At 40.0% G+C, this 19,261-nt stretch overlaps 1 protein-coding gene across 1 annotated transcript in view; it reads right to left on the bottom strand.

Annotated features, from left to right (window-relative positions):
• Window positions 1–2,749: 2,749 nt before the first annotated feature.
• Window positions 2,750–19,261, bottom strand: part of PGK1 (phosphoglycerate kinase 1) — a 35,267-nt gene continuing 18,755 nt past the window's right edge. Inside the window, exons 5-11 of the mRNA XM_084869680.1 lie at window positions 15,243–15,346; window positions 14,495–14,614; window positions 10,213–10,327; window positions 9,799–9,978; window positions 6,687–6,864; window positions 6,315–6,413; window positions 2,750–5,943 (exon numbers count right to left, since the gene is read on the bottom strand). Coding sequence (XP_084725806.1) covers window positions 5,903–5,943; window positions 6,315–6,413; window positions 6,687–6,864; window positions 9,799–9,978; window positions 10,213–10,327; window positions 14,495–14,614; window positions 15,243–15,346 — 837 coding nt within the window. The 3' untranslated portion in view covers window positions 2,750–5,902. The remainder of the gene's footprint in view (window positions 5,944–6,314; window positions 6,414–6,686; window positions 6,865–9,798; window positions 9,979–10,212; window positions 10,328–14,494; window positions 14,615–15,242; window positions 15,347–19,261) is intronic.

Here is a 19,261-nt window from a genome sequence, read left to right as displayed (position 1 = left end):
ACAAATTCATGTGTATAATATGCCACCGTATATATCTTAATATATTTATATGTATATCACACATAGATATGGTTTTTATACGCTTTAAGTAACTCCACATTGAAGGAAACAGGTTTTAGAGTGGTTGTTTCTAAGGAGGGAAACTGGCAGCTAGGGAACTTGGGTAGAAAGGAGTCTCATTCTGTACCTCTTTTTGATTTTTCTTATCATGTCCTACTGGGAAGGTTTGGTCATAAAAAAGGAAAAGAAGGGAATCCAAAAACACCGAGCCAAAGGGATTGAATTAGTTTATGACATGAAGAGTATAAACTCATCTATATACAGGCATGCATATATTATCTACGTGTTGAAAGTGAATATGCTACACTTGAGCCTAAATATTGGCCATGTTTTATCAGTAATACCTAATTCTTTATTAAATCAGGAAGCACATCCTTTACTATTCTAGTTTATATGCTCATAAATTGTCCTCAAAGAGTTGTAAACTACTTCAGAACAAATGTTATCTTACATTCCCTCCATTATGTCCTAAGCATAAAGCAGGTACTCAAATATTTGCATTTCCCCATTCATTCTCTGGATTAATGACCCAAATAAATGGGAAATTCTGGAAGCAGAGTTTAGTAGAAAGTACTTAAAAGGTACAATCAGATTGATGGATGGATAAATTGGCAGTTATAGAGTGCTAGGTTTATGGGTTTTTATAATTTTTTTAATTCCTATGTACATTTGAAATAAGATATTAGGGGGAAGAGTAATCGGGGTGGGGGTGTTGGGTGCGGAGCCATCAGTATGCTAAAATTCTGGCCCAGCTATGACTTTAAACAAATAAACAACCTAGCATTACAGCTTAAAGAACTATAAAGTTAGAACACAAGCAACCCAAAGTCAGCAAAAGAAAGGAAATAATAAAAACCAGAGAAGAATTGAATGAAATGGAGAACAAAAAGACTATACAAAAAATTAATATAACAAAGGGCTGGTTCTTTGAAAAGATTACAAAATCCTGCCTAGATAAGGATAAAAGAAAAATGATTCATATAAACAAAATCAGAAATGAAGTTACCACAGACATCACAGATATACAAAGGATCATACTAGAATATTATAGAAGACTATAGGCCATCAAATTCAATAATCTAGAAGAAATAGGTAAGTTCCTAGAAAAATATAAACTCCCTAGACTGAATCACAAAGTGAGGAAAATTAAACAACCATCAAAAACTTCCCAAAAATAGATGTCTAAGACCAGATAGATGGCTTTATGAGTGAATTCTACCAAACATCCAAAGATTTGAAATCTATTCTTCTCAAACTCTTTCCAAGAAGTTGAAGAGCCAATACTTCCCAACACAATTTTTGAGGCCATTGTAACTCTGGTACCAAAACCTGGCAAGGATAACACAAAAATAGAAAACTACAGACCAATAATATCTCTGATGAGTATAGATGCAAAAATCCTAAACAAAATACAAGCAAATCAAATAGGATAATATATTTTAAAAATAATACATCACAATCAAGTGGGTTCATTCCAAGGGCACAAGAATGTTTCAACATACATAAACTGAACAAGGTAATACACCACATTAACAAAACAAAGGATAAAAATCATATGATCTTAATAGATGCAAAAAAAGCATTTGATAAGATATAATATCCATGTATGATTAAAACACTCAATAAAATAGAAATATTGTAGAAGGAAAGTACCCAAACATAATAAAGGCCATAAATAACAAACCCTCAGCCAATATCATACTCAATGGTGAAAAACTGAAAGGTTTCCCTCTAAAATCAGGAAAAAGACAATACCACTCTTACCACTTCTATTCAACATAGTTCTGGAAGTTCTAGCCAAAGCAATCAGGCAAGAGAAATAAATAAAAGGCATCCAGATTGGGAATGAAAAAGAAAGTGTCACTTTTGTAGATAACATGATTGTGTATATATAAAACCCTAAAAACACCAATATTAGAAAAAATAAACAAATACATTATAGGATACAAAAATCAATGTGCAAAATCCCCTGCTTTCCTATATATTAACAAAACTTCAGAAAAAGAAATCGGAAGAAAAAAAAACCCTTCTGCAATTGCAACAAAAGAATAAAATACTTAGGGATAAACTTAATAAAAGATATGAAATACCTATATAATGAAAACTACAAAGCATTATTAAAAGAGATTAAAAACAGCCAAAACCGGTTTGGCTCAGTGGATAGAGCATCGACCTGCGGACTGAAGGGTCCCGGGTTCGGTTCCAGTCAAGGGCATGTGCCTTGGTTGCGGGAACATCCCCAGCGGGGGGTGTGCAAGAGGCAGCTGATCGATGATTCTCTCTCATCAATGTTTCTAACTCTCTAGCCCTCTCTCTTCCTCTCTGTAAAAAAATCAATAAAATATATATTTTTAAAAATAACTTAAAAAAGAGATTAAAAACACAACAAAATGGAAAATATCCTGTGTTCATGGACTGAAAAAAATCAACATAGTTAAAATCGTCAAGACCGGTTTGGCTCAATGGAGAGCGTCGGCTTGGGGACTGAAGGGTCCCGGGTTCGATTCCGGTCAAGGGCATGTACCTTGGTTGCGGGCATATCCCCAGTAGGGGGTGTGCAAGAGGCAGCTGATCAATGACTCTCTCTCATGGATGTTTCTAACTCTCTAACTCTCTCCCTTCCTCTCTGTACAAAATCAGTAAAATATATTTTTTTAAAAAAATAAAAATAAAAAATAAAATGGCCGTATTACTCAAAACAATATACAAATTTAATGCAATCATCAGATTTGTACTGAAACATCAAAGATGCCAAACAGCCAAAGCAATCCTGAGAAAAAAGAATGAAGCCAAGGTATCAGACTACCTGACTTCAAATTATACTAAAGAGCTGAGATCATCAAAACAGCATGGTATTGGCAGAAAAACTGACACACAGACCAATAGAACAGAACCGAGAGTCCAAAAAGAAAACCACATGTATAAGTACAAATAATTCTTGACAAAGGAGACAAAAACACACTATGCAGAAAAGAATGCCTTTTCAATAAATTGTGCTGGGGAAATGGGAAAGCCACATGCAAAAGAAAGAACTAGATTACAGTTTGTCACCACATATACAAATTAAATCAAAATGGATCAAAGAGACTTCCAGTCAAGATGGAGATATAGGTAGAATTCCTTCTTTTTTACTCCATTTTATAGTTGCACCAGTTTTTTAATCCACTCATCTGCTGATGGGCACTTAGGCTGTTTCCACTCAATACAAGAGCTGCCATGACACACACTAGCAATTTACAGAGTAATGGCACTGCAGACCTGGTGCCGACAAACCAAGACTCGGCTTCCCCCGAGTGGAAAACAGGCCCTGCCACCACCCTGGAGTGACACCCCAACAAATCACAGCCAATGGTACCAAGACCCCATGGCGCAAAATGTGGCCCAATGCCCAGCCCAGCCCTGCCCTGAACCGGTGGGCCCCAGGTAATGACATCACCTAGCAACGCTTCCTCTCCCTAGCAACTAGCCTCTTGGAATTTCTTTAGCCCAGGAAGCCACCTTGCTTTATAGCCAGTTGCAAACATTTTAGTTTAACCAAATGTTTGTCAAGCATTTTAACGTGCCTCATCTCATTTGATCTTCACATTAGTCCTGGAGTAGGTAGATAGGAGACTCGGTAGAATCCTATTTTCTTTTCATTAGCAAGATGCAAATATTTGTTCTAATTAATTTCCTTTCAATGTGCATGAAACCATGCACCGGAACACTAGTAAAATAAATAAAGGCTGTTATTTTAAAAAAAAAAAAAAAAAAAAAAAAGCTACAAAAAAGCTTCCTGAAAAAATTTAGAGTTACCTCTTTTGGGTATCTACATGAAAATTTTGAAACCATTTATTTGCAAAAATATATGTACCACTATGTTCATTGCAAAATTATTCATGGTGGCCAACACATGGAAACAGCCAAAGTCTGTCTCAATACAGGATTGGATAAAGAGGATGTGGTACCTATATATAATGGAATACTACTCAGCCATAAGATAAAATAGTGCCATTTGCAACATGGATGGACCTTGAGGATATTATGGAAGTGAAATAAGTCAGTCAGAAGAAGCTATAATAAACCAAGAACTATATGACTTTACTCATGTGGGATATAAAACTGAAACTCATAGACACAGACAACATATGGTGCTTACTAGAGGGTAAGGAGTGGTAAAGGGTAAAGGGGTGTGTGTGTGTTTGTGTGTATATATGTGTGTGTGTGTGTATATATATATATATATATATATATATATATACATATACATATTGTGACAGAAGATGATTTGATTTTGGTTGGTGGGAATACAATGCAATATATCATGTATCAGAGAAATGTACACTTGAAACCTATATAATCTTATTAGCCAGTCTCACTCCAATAAATTTAATAAAAAAACAGAACTCCTGAATAAAGATATTTCCTATAAAAAATAAGTCGCATAAATAAATGTAATCATAGCATATGACATAGCTCAGCTGTGAATAATACTTAAAATTTTTAATTTAATCTAGAATTATGATAAAACTATATTGGGAGAATGAAGAATAGAAGTATTGTGGAAGAGTCTATAAGTGAGCTAAATTGTCCCATGCATAAAATTAATACACACCTTTCTTTAAAATATCAAGAAGTTAACAGAATAAGCATATTACTCAAAATATGGCGGCAAATACCATAAAAAAAAAATTAAAAAATAAAAAAAGCTAAGAGTTGAAAGTGAAAGTGATCACCTCTGGGGAATGGGAATCACAAGTGGGAGGAATGAGATGAGGCCTATTTTTTTGTTATAAGCCTTGACTTTAAATTATATTCATGTGGCTCTGGTCAGTGTGGCTCAGTTGGTTGAGCATTGTCTTGTGCACCGCAGGGTTACGGGTTCAAACCCTGGTCAGGATGCATGAGGGAGGCAACCAATAGATGCTTCTCTCTCACACTGATGTCCCTTCTCTCTCTCTCTCTCTCTCTATCTATCTATCTATCTATCTTCCTCTCTTTAAAATCAATAAAAACATACATTCAAAAAAATTAGCCCCAGCTGTTTTGTTCAGTGGATAGTGTTGGCCTGCAGACTGAAGGGTCCCGGGTTCAATTCTGGTCAAGGGCACATGCCCGGATTGTTGGGGTAGGGGGCGTACAGAGGCAGCCGATCAATGATTCTCTCTCATTATTGATGTTTCTATCTCTCTCTCCCTTCCACTCTGAAATAACAAAATCTATATATTAAAAAAATTACATTCATGTGTAACAGATAAAAATAAAATGTAAAATAAAGTTTCACAATGTATGGCATAAAAGAGTAGACATTTTTCTAATCCCACCTCCCCACTACAGATGCCCCATTTCTTCCATTCAGAAATGTAGATAATTTGATCCTTTGAAAAGTCTGTTCTCTAACAAAGTATGACAGGAAAAGAATCCCAGTTTCAATGAATACTTTTATTTATTTAACAGATGACCAACTTTGTCTCCCTGTCTCCCTACAACTGGAATTTCACCTGGTTTTCATACGAGTAGCGAAAAAATGACAAAGCGAATCAGAATAAGCTACTCCAAGAAGAGAATTAAGCTAACAGCTTACTTTTTTAACAGACAAAATATAAATATATGCACTGTAGAATGCATAACGGTTTAGTCACTAAGAAATTCAAATGGGATCCTGAAGAATGGAAGCGAGTCCAGGGTGCAGTAAAGTTGGGCTGAAATGCTGTGCAACCGTTTAAGTGTTCCTGGGCTGCATCTCTTGGCCATTAGCTGAATCTTGACATGGGGGAAGATTTTAGCTAATATCAAGTAGAGATGTGGAAAGCACTAAGTTCACTAAGGGGATGTGCACAGGAACCAAAAGGCAGGAAAAACATTAAACATTGCTGAGAGCATCCACCCCAGGAAGGACTTTACCTGTTTTTGAGAGAACACACACAAAGAGACAGCATTACTATAGTATTCACTAAGCCAGATCTATCACTTTCTATCTTCCCAATAGTATGCCACCTCTTCTTTATATGGCCAGGAGTTGGCTATGTTTTACATTTTGGGTCCCAGGTCAACTAGACCATAACCTCTTTGAGAAACAGTTTTCCTATAGGCCCCTCCCCACTTCAAATGGACAACAGGAGATTAATTTCAAGCTCCTCCAAATGTACTGCCAGCTAAAAATGACTGCTAATGACAATACTACCTACTATCACCACTCCATTCTACCCACCTCTCTCTGCGTAACCCTCATCCTTCCCCCAAATAAGCCAAAAAAAATCAAGGAAGAACCTCACCTTCCAGGAGCTCTAAACTGGCACCACCGCCGGTGCTCACATGGCTGACTTTATCCTCTGTGTTCCATTTGGCACAGCAAGTGGCAGTGTCTCCACCACCTGTTGAATGGGAGCCAAGGAAAAATGGGAAAGGAGGAAAAGAAGAATTGGCACCAAAACTTCAAAGTCATGTACTTGCAAGCCCAAACCGGAAGCTGATGAAACCCCAACTGCATCTCATTAAGAAGTTCCTCCATAAATTATATAACTGTATAGCTCTCAAGATTCACTGTGCCAAGAAACCCATGAAAACTTACCTATTTCCCTTCTACTTTCCTCTGATCAGAATTCTGCCAGCTCACATTGGTAGGAGCTCCACAGATGACCCCTTACCTATGATGGTGATGCAGCCCCTGGAAGTGGCTTTCACCACCTCATCCATGAGGGCTTTGGTCCCTCGGGCAAAAGCTTCCCATTCAAATACGCCCACAGGTCCATTCCACACAATCTGCTTAGCCCTGTTGACAGCCTCAGCGTACTTCTTGCTGCTCTCAGGACCACAGTCCAAGCCCTATGGGATAGAGTTAGTAGAGAGGATGAGCTACCAAGAAAATCTACTTAGAGAAACAAATACCACCTTTACCAAGACCAGAACTTAAGGCTGAACACTAGAATTTCTTCTAGAACCAAGATACTCTTCAGTCTTTTAAAATTATAAACCGGTTCATGTCCTTTATGGAAGATCAAGTCTAAGGGAAAACCTGAAAGGTTATTTGATAAAATAACTTTCTTAGCCACACTATTATCATTGTGTATTACTGTGAAGAACTAGATTGGTGCTTTTCAATCAGGTCAGCCTGCTCCTTCCGAGGGGATACATGGCAATGTCTGGAGACATTTCTGGTTGTCACCACTGGGGAGTTGGGGATGCCACTGGCACCTACCAGTCAAAGATGCCTTGAACACCCTCTAATGCCGTAACAGTCCTCCGTAACAAAACAAAAACTACCTGAGATGACAATAGTACCAAGTTGAAAAACACTGAACAAATCAGTGGTTCTCAAACTCTGGCATACATAAGAATCACCAGGAGGGCTTGTTTCAGTATAATTGTCAGGCTCTACATCCCCCCTGCCCCTGCCACGATTTCTGATTCAGTAGGTCTGGGGTGGGCCCAGGAACTTGTCTTATTGTTGTTGTTATTGTTGTTGTTTTTAACAAATTCCAAAATGATACTAATGGTTCTTGGGACCACACTTTGAGAAACACTGAACTAAATAAAATCTACATGACTAAAAAAAGAAAATGACTAAGCCAACTAGTATGTCAACATGATACAATTTTATACAGCTATTAAAAATTGAAAACTACAATCAACTAAATTAGTCTTGAAAAGACACACACATTTTTCCTTGCTTGTAATCCGTATACTATTACTATCTTTATGTTTTCATACATTTCTTATACCGGTTTCTACATAGCAAAACATAATTCAAAATAGCCCCATCCCTAGCACATAGTTAAATACTTAAGAAATCAACAGATGAACAAAATTGTTTTTGTCTCCACATAACTTATGAAGACAACAATCTGATACCATTGCTTTTCCCCCATGGATTCTCCTCTAAAGAGGATCTCAATGCAACATTTGGAGCCTTCTCTGACAGACCTCCTGTGGAGATTTTTTTTTTTTTAATATATATTTTATTGATTTTTACAGAGAGGAAGTGAGAGAGACAGAGAGCCAGAAACGTCGATGAGACCAGCTGCCTCTTGCACACCCCCTACTGGGGATGTGCCGGCAACCAACGTACATGCCCCCCACCGGAATCGAACCCGGGACCTTTCAGTCCGCAGACCGACGCTCCACCACTGAGCCAAACCGGTTTCGGCTGTGGAGATTATTTTAAAATGTTTGTTGGTTGGCCCAGCCAGCGTGGCTCAGTAGTTGAACTTTGACCTATGAACTAGGAGGTCACGGTTTGATTCCTGGTCAGGGCACATGCCCAGGTTGTGGGCTCAATCCCCAGTGTGGAGCATGCAGGAGGCAGCCAATCAATGATTTTCTCTCATCATTGATGTTTTTCTCTCTCCCTCTTCCTTCCTCTCTGAAATCAATAAAGATATGTATTGGATCGGCAGCTAAGTAATTGCGGGTTTCACACATATATGGCTTCAGTTGAATTTTTAGGTTTGCAGACGTAGTAAAATGTAAAACACATTTTGTTATTTGATAGTTGGCTATTCAGCTGTTAATCAGTAAAAAAATTTTTTTGATCTGTTTTGTAGTTTTCGTTTGGCGTTCGTTGAAAAATGGAAAATCAAAAGGAACATTTTCATCATATTTTGCTTTTTTATTTCCGCAAAGGGAAAACGCATCGCAAGCTCATAAAAAGTTATGTGCTGTTTATGGTGACGAAGCCTTAAAAGAACGGCAGTGTCAAAATTGGTTTGCCAAATTTCGTTCTGGTGATTTTTCACTCAAAGATGAAAGACGCTCTGGTCGTCCAGTTGAAGTTGATGACGCCCTAATCAAAGCAATAATCAATTCGGACTGTCACAGTACAACACGTGAGATTGCAGAGAAGCTTCATGTATCACATACATGCATTGAAAATCACTTAAAACAACTTGGCTATGTTCAAAAACTCGATACATGGGTTCCTCACGAACTGAAAGAATCACAGTTAACGCAACGCATTAGCAGCTGCGATTTGCTAAAGAAATGTAATGAAAATGATCCATTTTTAAAACGACTGATAACTGGCAATGAAAAATGGGTTGTTTACAACAATATCAAGCGGAAAAGATCGTGGAGCAGGCCAGGTGAACCAACTCAAACAACATCAAAAGCTGATATTCATCAAAAGAAGGTTTTGTTATCAGTTTGGTGGGATTACAAAGGAATTGTCTACTTTGAACTCTTACCACCCAACCGAACGATCAATTCTGATGTCTACATTGAACAACTAACGAAATTAAACAATGCAGTTGAAGAAAAGCGGCCCGAATTGACAAATCGAAAAGGTGTTGTATTCCATCATGACAATGCAAGGCCACACACATCTTTGGTCACTCGGCAAAAATTAATGGAGCTTGGTTGGGATGTTTTGCCACATCCACCATATAGTCCTGACCTTGCACCATCTGATTACTTTTTGTTTCGATCTTTACAAAACTCCTTGAATGGTAAAAATTTCAATAATGATGATGATGTCAAATCGTACCTGATGCAGTTTTTTGCTAATAAAAACCAGAAGTTTTTTGAACGTGGGATTATGATGCTGCCTGAAAGATGGCAAAAGGTCATTGATCAAAATGGGCAATACATTACAGAATAAAGTTATTTAGTTCCATGAAAAAATTGTCTTTGATTTTCTTTTAAAAATCCGCAATTACTTACTTGCCGACCCAATATTTTTTTTTTAAATGCTTGTCGGTTGGTTGAATGAATGATACCAAATATTTCTGTTCACTCACACTATCAACCACCCAAGTGACTTACCATCCAGCCAGCAGGTATGCCAGAAGCCACAGTGGCTTGGCCAGTCTTGGCATTCTCATCAAACTTGTCAGCAGTGACAAAGTCAACCGGCAAGGTAATCTTCACACCATTCTTCTCAGCTTTGGACATCAGGTCTTTGACAATCTTGGCTCCCTCTTCATCAAACAGAGAAGTGCCAATCTACACAAGGGACCAAAATGATGAGGATCAGCCTTTATACTAAGAACACGATTACCTCACAAAGTAGACAGGAAGAAGATACAATACAATGTAAAAGAACAATTCCAAGATAAAAGAAAAACAACTTGCCAAAATAAATAAAAATGGGAGTTTTTAGGACTCATGTCAAAAGCTGGTTTTCTTTCTATTTCTCATCAAGAGCTATTTCACATCCGCTTGTCATTGGTTTCCTACCTCCATGTTGTTGAGCACCTTAAGGAAGGTAAAAGCCATTCCACCACCGATAATCATCTCATTGACTTTGTCCAGCATATTATTAATCAGCTGGATCTTGTCTGCAACTTTAGCTCTAGAAGGGAAAGCAAGAATCATCACTAAAAGAACAATAATGGACAAGCAAAGGAAGTGATAATACATAGAGCCTGAGTTTTTATTATATATCGAGGCACAGAAACAGAGAATTGTCCCACAAAGTGATGAAAGTATTGGCTAACTTTGCCTATGTTTCTTTAACCCAAAAGGCCAATTAATTTCTAAGAAGTCCTTTTATGGTATGGCTCTAGACCAAAAAATGGCTAAGAAGACCTACTATCATCTAAAGCACATGTGTCAAACACAAGGCCCGCGGGCCAAATCCAGCCCGCCAGGCCTTGCAATGTGGCCCGCACCGCGCTGTCATCACTGCACTCCGCTGTCAGTTTATGACATTGTCAGTTTATGACTGTTCAGTAAACCATTCCGCCCGCGATTTAGGCTGGATTTTAGATTTTGGCCCCTTCTCTGATTGACTTCGACACCCCTAATCTAAAGGAACCATGAGTTCCAATAGGTCTATTTTGTCTCTTTCCCTCCCCAAAAAAATCAGAGGATCAAGATTACTAATTATGCCTGAGCAAGAATGCTAATTGTGGGTTTCCCTGAGCCTACTCAAAACTGTCTTAACTCTAGAGCAAGGATCAGATTATTTACCAAACTAATACAGACTGAGCAAAAATAGAAAGATATTCACTGGGACATTTGCTTTATGGCATTCATTATTCTTTTGGACCACCTGATCCAACATATTACAGAGTACCTATCATGGGCCAAGCACTATTCTAGGTCTCAAGAAAAATCACTTGACAAAAACAAAGACCCTTACCCCTTTGGTGCTTATATTCTAGTAGAGGGAAATAAGACAATAAATATAGATGTCCTTCCATCTCCCTGTGAAAGAAAAAAGCTCTAACGAAAAACAAGTTCACTTGAAGCACAACCTTTAATGTCCCTCACTCACTAAGTAATACAATAGCTTGCCTTCCATTCACATTCCTATATATCTAAATCCCACTTAAATGAACAAAAAACCTGGATCTTCATTCAATAAAAAACATGATGGCTACCCTGTGAGAGGCACTATGCTAGGATTTGTGAAATGGGGTTTCAGAACAATAGTGATGTGGGGAAATGGATGACAAGAGACTGTTTATCTCATTTCTCATGATTGGTAATCATGAAGGGTCAGAATGGAGTAACTGTTATACAGAGAGAGAAGGAGGGAGGAAGGGAGGTGGGTCGAAAATAAGAGGAAAGTAAAGAGACTCAAACTCTTCTAAAGAATGTGGGATATATCTCAAATTCCCTACTTCTGCAATAAATCAATGGAATGAAATTTCTAAAGAGGGAACTGCCCTAGCCGGTTTGGCTCAGTGGATAGAGCATCTGCCTGTGGACTGAAGGATCCCAGTTTTGATTCGTCAAGGGCACATGCCTGGGTTGCAGGTTCAATCCCCAGTAGGGGCCTTGCAGGAGGCAGCCAATCAATGATTCTCATTATTGATGTTTCTATCTCTCTCCCCCTCTCTGATAATCAATAAAAGTATATTTTTTTCAAAAAGAGAGGACTCCCACAGAATAAAAGATACCTAACAACCAAATGTAATACATGGACTTCATTTGGATCCTTATTCAAACAAACCATAAAAAGACATTTGTGAGGTGATAGATAACTTCTGAATAAAGATGATGTGCCCCCTATTGGGAATCAAGCCCGCAACCTAGGCATGTGCCCTTGACCCGAATCAAACCAGGAACCCTACAGTCCGCAGGCCGACACTCTATTCCCTGCATCTTGTCAATTTCTTCCTTTTTTTTTGATATATTTTTATTGATTTTTTTACAGAGAGTAAGGGAGAGGGATAGAGAGTTAGAAACATCGATGGGAGAGAAACATCGACCAGCTGCCTCCTGCACACCCCCTACTGGGGATGTGCCCATAATCAGGGTACATGCCCTTGACCGGAATCGAACCCGGGACCCTTCAGTCCGCAGGCCAATGCTTTATCCATGGAGCCAAACCGGTTAGGGCTGTTAGGTAGTTATTTAAAAGAAGTATCCTTATCAGTTATGAGATGCATGCAGAAGTATTACAAGTGAAGTTATATATCTAAGGCTTACTTTATTTTTTTTTTTTATCATCACCCAAGGATATGTTTATTGATTTTAGAAAGAGAAGGGAAGAGAGAGAGACAGAGAGAGAGAGAGAGAGAGAGAGAGAGAGAAACACAATGTGAGAGAAGCATTGATTGGTTGCCTCCCATGTGCACCCTGACTGGAAATCAAACCCAAAACCTAGGTTTGTGCCCCAACCCAGAACTGAACCCACAACTTCTTGGTGTGCTGAGCGATGAGCCACCCAGCCAGGGCTAAGGCTTGCTATAAAATACTCTTGATTTAAAAAAAAAAAAAAGCGTTAGACAGTAGATTAAACAAAATTGGCAAAAATGTCAAAAACTGTTGAAGCAGGGTGACAGGCACCTGGGGGGTTATTATATTATTCTCTCAACTTCTGTGAGTGTTTCAGTGCTTCCACAATAATGTCTTTTAATAAAAAGTAAAATATTTCCCAAAGTCATTAATGGTCTAATGGTAAGGAGACTACAATGTAAGAAAGACAAACAAACAAACATAAAAAAACCTCCACATCAGCTTCCCCAAATATTTCAAGCTGAGTTTAAAACCTAATCATAACCACTAGGTGGCACTCCCGAATTCCAGGTCTACAGAAGATTGGAAAATAAAATCAGACAGCTCAATTCTTAATCTCCAGGGAAGCTACAAACAGTCTGAACTTTATAAGGTCACAGGCACAGATGACCTGTACCCTCCTGAATTACAATATTTTTAGGCCCTGAAACTGGGCTCACAAAACCTGGAGAGCAATTATGCTATGTGAAATTGACACTCAACTCCAGAGTCAGCTCTCATAGGGAAATGCTGAGTGTGTTCATTCCCATAAGAACTAAAGCCCTGCTCATAGATGGGTCAGAGACTCCGTCATAAAGAGGCTGGTACCTAGTTAGCCATGCCAAGTGATAGCAAGTTATCTTTTCCAAGCAGTATCAGGTCCCTGTCCCTACTCTATTGCCTAAAATTTACCCAGCTAGCCTCTTGACCCACAATTCTGAAATTTCTATTTTAACTAAGCCATCACAATATAACTATTCACATGGTATCTTTACCCATAGGAGAAAATATAAAATGGTATGCGATCTAGAGAAATGAGTTCTAAATGATATATTAAACACAAATGAGGAGATTTTCCTAGTTATTCCTGGCCAGATTATATGGCTATGAAAGGCTCAAATGCATCAAAAATTAACCCTTTGCACTCCGAACCATTCTGGACATTGGCTACCAGCTACTCGACGCTACTTTGCGGCGGAAACGTGCGGTGAAATAACTCAATTCCCCGTAATCACTAATAAACTGCAATGTCCCCTGAGAGGGGACATCCGAGTGATATGCTAGAATTCCGATGTCCCCTGAGAGGGGACAGCGGAGTGCAAAGCGTTAAAATTGTTCAATGAGCACCTACAGTGTACCTTTCCCATTCTTTCCTCCATAACCATTTTTTATTCCTTCTCAGCCCTATCCTCTGTCCCAAGAGGCTGACCTGCATGGACTTCCTCAAGGGACTCCCTTGCCCTCTTGGCTTCTACTTGGGTTGCAGCCAACTGGTGGTGAGAGGAGTACATCAGTAGGAGGTTGAAGGGACATGAGGATATTATTTCCCGGGCTCCCTCCATGACAGATATCTATCCCTATGTCCTCTGTCCTATCAGAGAGCCCTCTCCATACAACTACCCTCTCTGGATTTTAGAAACCATTCCATCTCTTTGCCCCTTCAGGCCTAGGGATGGTAATACCGTGTTTCCCCGAAAATAAGACATCCTCTGAAAATAAAACCTAGTGCATGGAAAGATAAGACATCCCCTGAAAATAAGACCTAGCGCAACTGTGGGAGAAAAAATTAATATAAGACACTGTCTTATTTTGGGGGAAACAGGGTAGCTGCTGCTTGGCCCAGATTACTGTAAGTTTCTCTGAAAGCTACCCATACCTTTGTAGATAATCTCTATTAAATTCTCCTCTATTACCCAGTTTGATTGTGCTATCTAACAATAAACACCCAAGTTATGGCCTCCTACTAGGCAAACACATTACTGAAAGCATAACCTTGAAGAATTCTTCATACCCGCCTAGGATGGCCAGGAAGGGTCGCTCTGGGCTTTCCAACGCCTTGGCAAAGTAGTTCAGCTCCTTCTTCATCAAGAAACCTCCAGCTTTCTGTGGCAGATTGACACCAACCATAGAGCTAGAAAAGACCAGAGACATTCAAACTGTAGTCAGTCCCCACTAATTTTCCCAATTCTAGAGACCCTCTCATTATCACTGAAATACTTTGGAGATTCCAGGAGACCATGATTTTCATCCCTAAACTGCAACAAAAACACTTAGGTATAAAGTTTTTACTAATCGTGCAGTGTCAAGGGGCAAATGAAAAGCAGTTGCCTTAAGCAGAATTTAATATACCCAATTAGTAGTCTTCAGGCCCAGGGTTTAATTCCAATAAATAATCAGCCAGTTGATGACAAGAGAAGATTCCTAAATTTTCTTCCCACTGACAGCATAAGATTCTGATCCCACTATGTTCACAGAGGGTGAACTTTACATGAAACATCCACAATGAAAATGAGCAACTGCTTTCTGAAGCTCAAAAAAAGTTCCACCATTCCACCATTCTCAACTTTTACTTTTATTTCCTCTTTGTATCAGAGACACTCAACAAGAGCCACAATCTAAGTGGTAGCTACAATTAGAGATAGACCCTATAGAATCACAGTACAATACAGATGTCAATAAAAGCAACTCAGAGACTGGGCTGCTTGAGTAAACAGAAGAATACTGTTCCCAGTTAAACATCAAATAAGACTCGGTAGTACCTGTGAGCTCGGTGAGCAGTGCCAAAAGCATCATTGACATAGACATCCCCTAGCTTGGAAAGTGAAGCTCGGAAGGCTTCTATTTTAGCTGGCTCCGCTTTAACCTGCAGAGAAAAAAAAAAAAAAAAAGGAAAAAACCAAGAATAGTAAATGTTGATGGATGCAAAGAGCTATAAAAGCATTTCATACAGAGTCTTCTTGAACATTCTCTAAAGACCCTGAGTTGGTGAGACATCAATATTTATAACTAGCAACAGGGTCCGCTCTTTCCTCCAAGTATTCCAGGTCTTTTGGTCAATTTACATGTTTTTGCTCTCCTTTGCCTTCCCTCAAACTGCAAACCTAAGATTCCTGACCCGTGGCTTAACTGCTTAATCACATAAGGCTAATAATGACATCTCATTTTTCACTGGCCTCTCCCCTACTTCTAGGGCAAGATTCTGATTAGTCTTCTCTCTCCTTGACTCATATTCTCCTTATAAAAGAGGAAAGAAATGCTGGCTGCCACAGCCTTTTTGCAAAGGGAGAGGTCCTCTCACATATTCCTCATGAAAGCAACACAGCAGGCTGGGACAGAGCAGGCAGACAGAAACATGACAAGAGACAAGGACCTCAGAAACATTTTATGCTGACTAAAAGGAGGTATTTTATATAGCCTTTCCTGAAGTTAGGCATTTGAGAAAATAAGAAATACACTTCTACAAAAAAAGAAGAGAGGAACAAAAAGTATAAGTAAAATAGAAGGTTCTGAAGTATCAGCTCACGATCCCAAAGGGGACGAAAAGCAGGATGGCAGGATGAACAAAACGTCTCTGGGAGGAGACTAAACAAAGATGCACAGGAAGCCAGATGAAGGGAGAGATGGCACAACACAAAGCAGATGTTCATGTTTAGTCACCGCCCACTCCCATCCTCCTACGTATCAAGATGAATGCAGCTGCCACCAAGAACATGAGAGCTTTCTTCTAATGACCCCAAGAATACAGGCGCGCCCTAACTGGTTTGGCTCAGTGGATAGAGCATAGGTCTGTGGGTGGGGGTAGAAAGCAGGACTGGGGCCTAGGAGAAAAGACACACCCCCATATGCTCTCCAGATCCGGAGCCCTGACCTCTCCCCAGGGCTTCAGCAGGAGCATTAGACTGAATTGGCCCTGGTGGTCCCCAGGGGGGATGCTGGCGCTGGAGCTGGAGGGTCTGGGGAGACCCTACAATGGCAGTCTAGCTGCATGGGCCCCCGGGGTGGGTGGGAAGGAGGCAGCCGCTGTCTCAGGCCTTGGCCCTAGGCCAGCCATGTCTTCTAGACCAACATGCTCAGCCACCACCCTGCCCGCTCTATCATCCTGCGTGAAGGCAGGGCCTGATGCTGGAATGGCTCTTCCTGCTGAACAGACCAGCGATGAGAACTGGCCGTGGCTGCCTGGACAGCGTGCTCTGGTGTAGCCTCTCTTCTGGGGCCTGCCGGGAGCACTGGCCGCTGCCTGCTCCTCACTTCCCTTCCTTCTCACAGCCCCAGGCCCTAAGCACGTCCTCCAGGCGTGTTAGCTCCCAACCCTTCCCCCAAGCCGCTGCTCCCTGTGTGGAGGTGGGCACACGTCCCGGTGGTTCAATTCCAGTCAAGGGCATGTACCTTGGTTACAGGCACATACCCAGTAGGGGGTGTTCAGGAGGCAACTGATCGATGTTTCTCTCTCATTGATGTTTCTAACTCTCTATCCCTCTCCCTTCCTCTCTGTAAAAAAAAAAAAAAATTTAAAAATCAATAAAATATATCTAAAAATAAATAAATAAAATAAAATCCTTGAAAAAAAAAAAGAATAGCCGAAACCGGTTTGGCTCAGTGGATAGAGCGTCGGCCTACGGACTGAAAGGTCCCAGGTTCGATTCCAGTTATGCAGGAGATAGCTGATTGATGTTTCTCTCTCATTGATGATTCTAACTCTATCCCTCTCATTTCCTCTCTTAAAAATCAATAAAATATATTTTAAAAAAAGAAATCATAGACTAGTATAGTTAGTTCCTCACTTCCTTAATAAAAGGTTTTGCCTCAATTTCCCAGTTGCCTCCTGCCCTAAGTCCTAGAGTATGTGCAGCTCGAGTGTCGGTCTAAAAGGGCACCAAATTTAGGTCAGCATTTTACTTCTACTAGGAAGATCATGCCAAAGGCACAATAAGGCAAGACGACAAGGCCTGTGGTGCTAAGAAAAGAAGCTGCTTGAAAGAAGGCACTCCAGTGACCTTAAGAAATGTCAGGCCCAAAAGGAGAGTGGCAGGTGCAGGAAGAGACTGAACATAAACTGTGCACCTATAGATGAGGACAGTGGGGGGTGGGGAAAGGGCAGAGGGAGGGGTGGGAACCTGTTGGAGGGGAGCAATGGAGGGGGAAAAAAGAGGAACATTTGTAATAATATGAACAATAAAGATTTATTAAAAGAAAAGAAATGTCAGGCCCTAGTTGGTTTGGCTCAGTGGATAGAGCATTGGCCTGTGGACTGAAGGGTCCCAGGTTTAATTCCAGTCAAGGGCACATACCCGGGTTGGGGGTTCCATCCCCAGTAGGGGGCGTGCAGGAGGCAGCCAATCAATGATTCTCTCTCATTGGTGGTGTTTCTATCTGTCCCTCTCCCTTCCTCTCTGAAATCAATAAAAAGAAAAAGAAATGTCGGAAGAGTGAGACACTAGCCTCAGAGTATCTTGTTCCCCAAGACACAAAAGACCTTAAGAATGCAAAGCACTCAAAGAATGCCTTTAGCTTCCCTTCTACCAATAAGGCAAATCCCAAATCATCCTCCAAGAGCTAGCTGTTTTAATATTTGAATTCCAGTTGTCAGGTCGAGTAACTTGTTTTTGTGGGTTACCTATCTATGGTTGCTTTCGGAATTTTTTTTTTGGGGGGGGGGGTTTCCTTTTTTTATTGTGTGTGTGTTTTTTGCTATGGTTGTTTTTGCATGACAACAGCAGAGTTGAGTAGTTCCAACAGAGACCATATATGGTTGTGACTGACTGTGTGGCCCACAAAGTCTAAAATATTTACTGTTTGGCCTTCTACAGAAAAAGTTTGCATATCAAAGCTCAGCAACAGAACCACTGACTCTAGCTTTAGTCAAATGACTGCCTTTCTTAAGACTCAGTTTATTTTGTTGTTGTTGACTCGAGAATGAGGGAGGGAGGAAGGTGAGACAGAGATTTGTTGTTCCACTTATTTATGTATTTATTGGCTGATTCTTATATGTGTCCTGACTGGAGATCGAACCACAACCTTGGCATATCGGGAGGACTCTAACCAACTGAGCTATCTGGCCAGGGCTGAAATTTAGTCTCTTTATGAAATGATGACATTTATACTTCCTGATCTTAAAGAGAAATCTAAACAAAAAATGCTTTACAATTCTTAAGAAAAATGCCTTAAATCCAAAGCATTATCAGTACGACCATTATTTACCCAACTACAATCACTGTCCCTTTCCACTTGACTTAGGAAAGTACTTTTCCTGCTCACAAATTCTTTTATAAGGAAACCCAAATTAGCCCAGCCAGTGTGGCTAGTGGTTGAGCATTGACCTATAAATCAGGAGGTTGTGGTTCCATTCCCAGTCAGGGTTCAATCCCCAGTGTGGAATGTGCAGGAGGCAGCCAATCAATGATTCTCTCTCATCACTGATGTTTCTATCTCTCTCTCCCTCTCCCTTCCTATCTCAAATTAATAAAAATATTTTTTTTAAAGAAAACCCAAATTACATCAAATTTAACCTACTGTTTTAAAAATACCAAGCTCACGTTTTAAGTTAATCTCCCCCCCCCCCCCCTCTTCAAATAAGAACAGATTGTCCTTCAATAACATGCTAGGTCCTATTGCTTAGGAAAACTGTTCCAGCATTGAAAAACAAACAAAAAAAATGTAAAATTGACTCTGCTGGAAGAACACCTGGTGGTGCATGGACACTCGTCCCCAAAACCATCTATAAACATCTGCCCTCAGCACTTGGGAATCACAGCCTATCCTTTGATAGGATTATGACATC

The sequence above is a fragment of the Pipistrellus hanaki genome, assembly GCF_964339955.1.
Source record: "Pipistrellus hanaki genome assembly, chromosome: X".
Taxonomy (NCBI): Eukaryota; Metazoa; Chordata; class Mammalia; order Chiroptera; family Vespertilionidae; genus Pipistrellus; species Pipistrellus hanaki.
The sequence above is the reverse complement of the archived record's forward strand: the minus strand, read 5'-3'. Positions and strand labels throughout refer to the sequence as shown.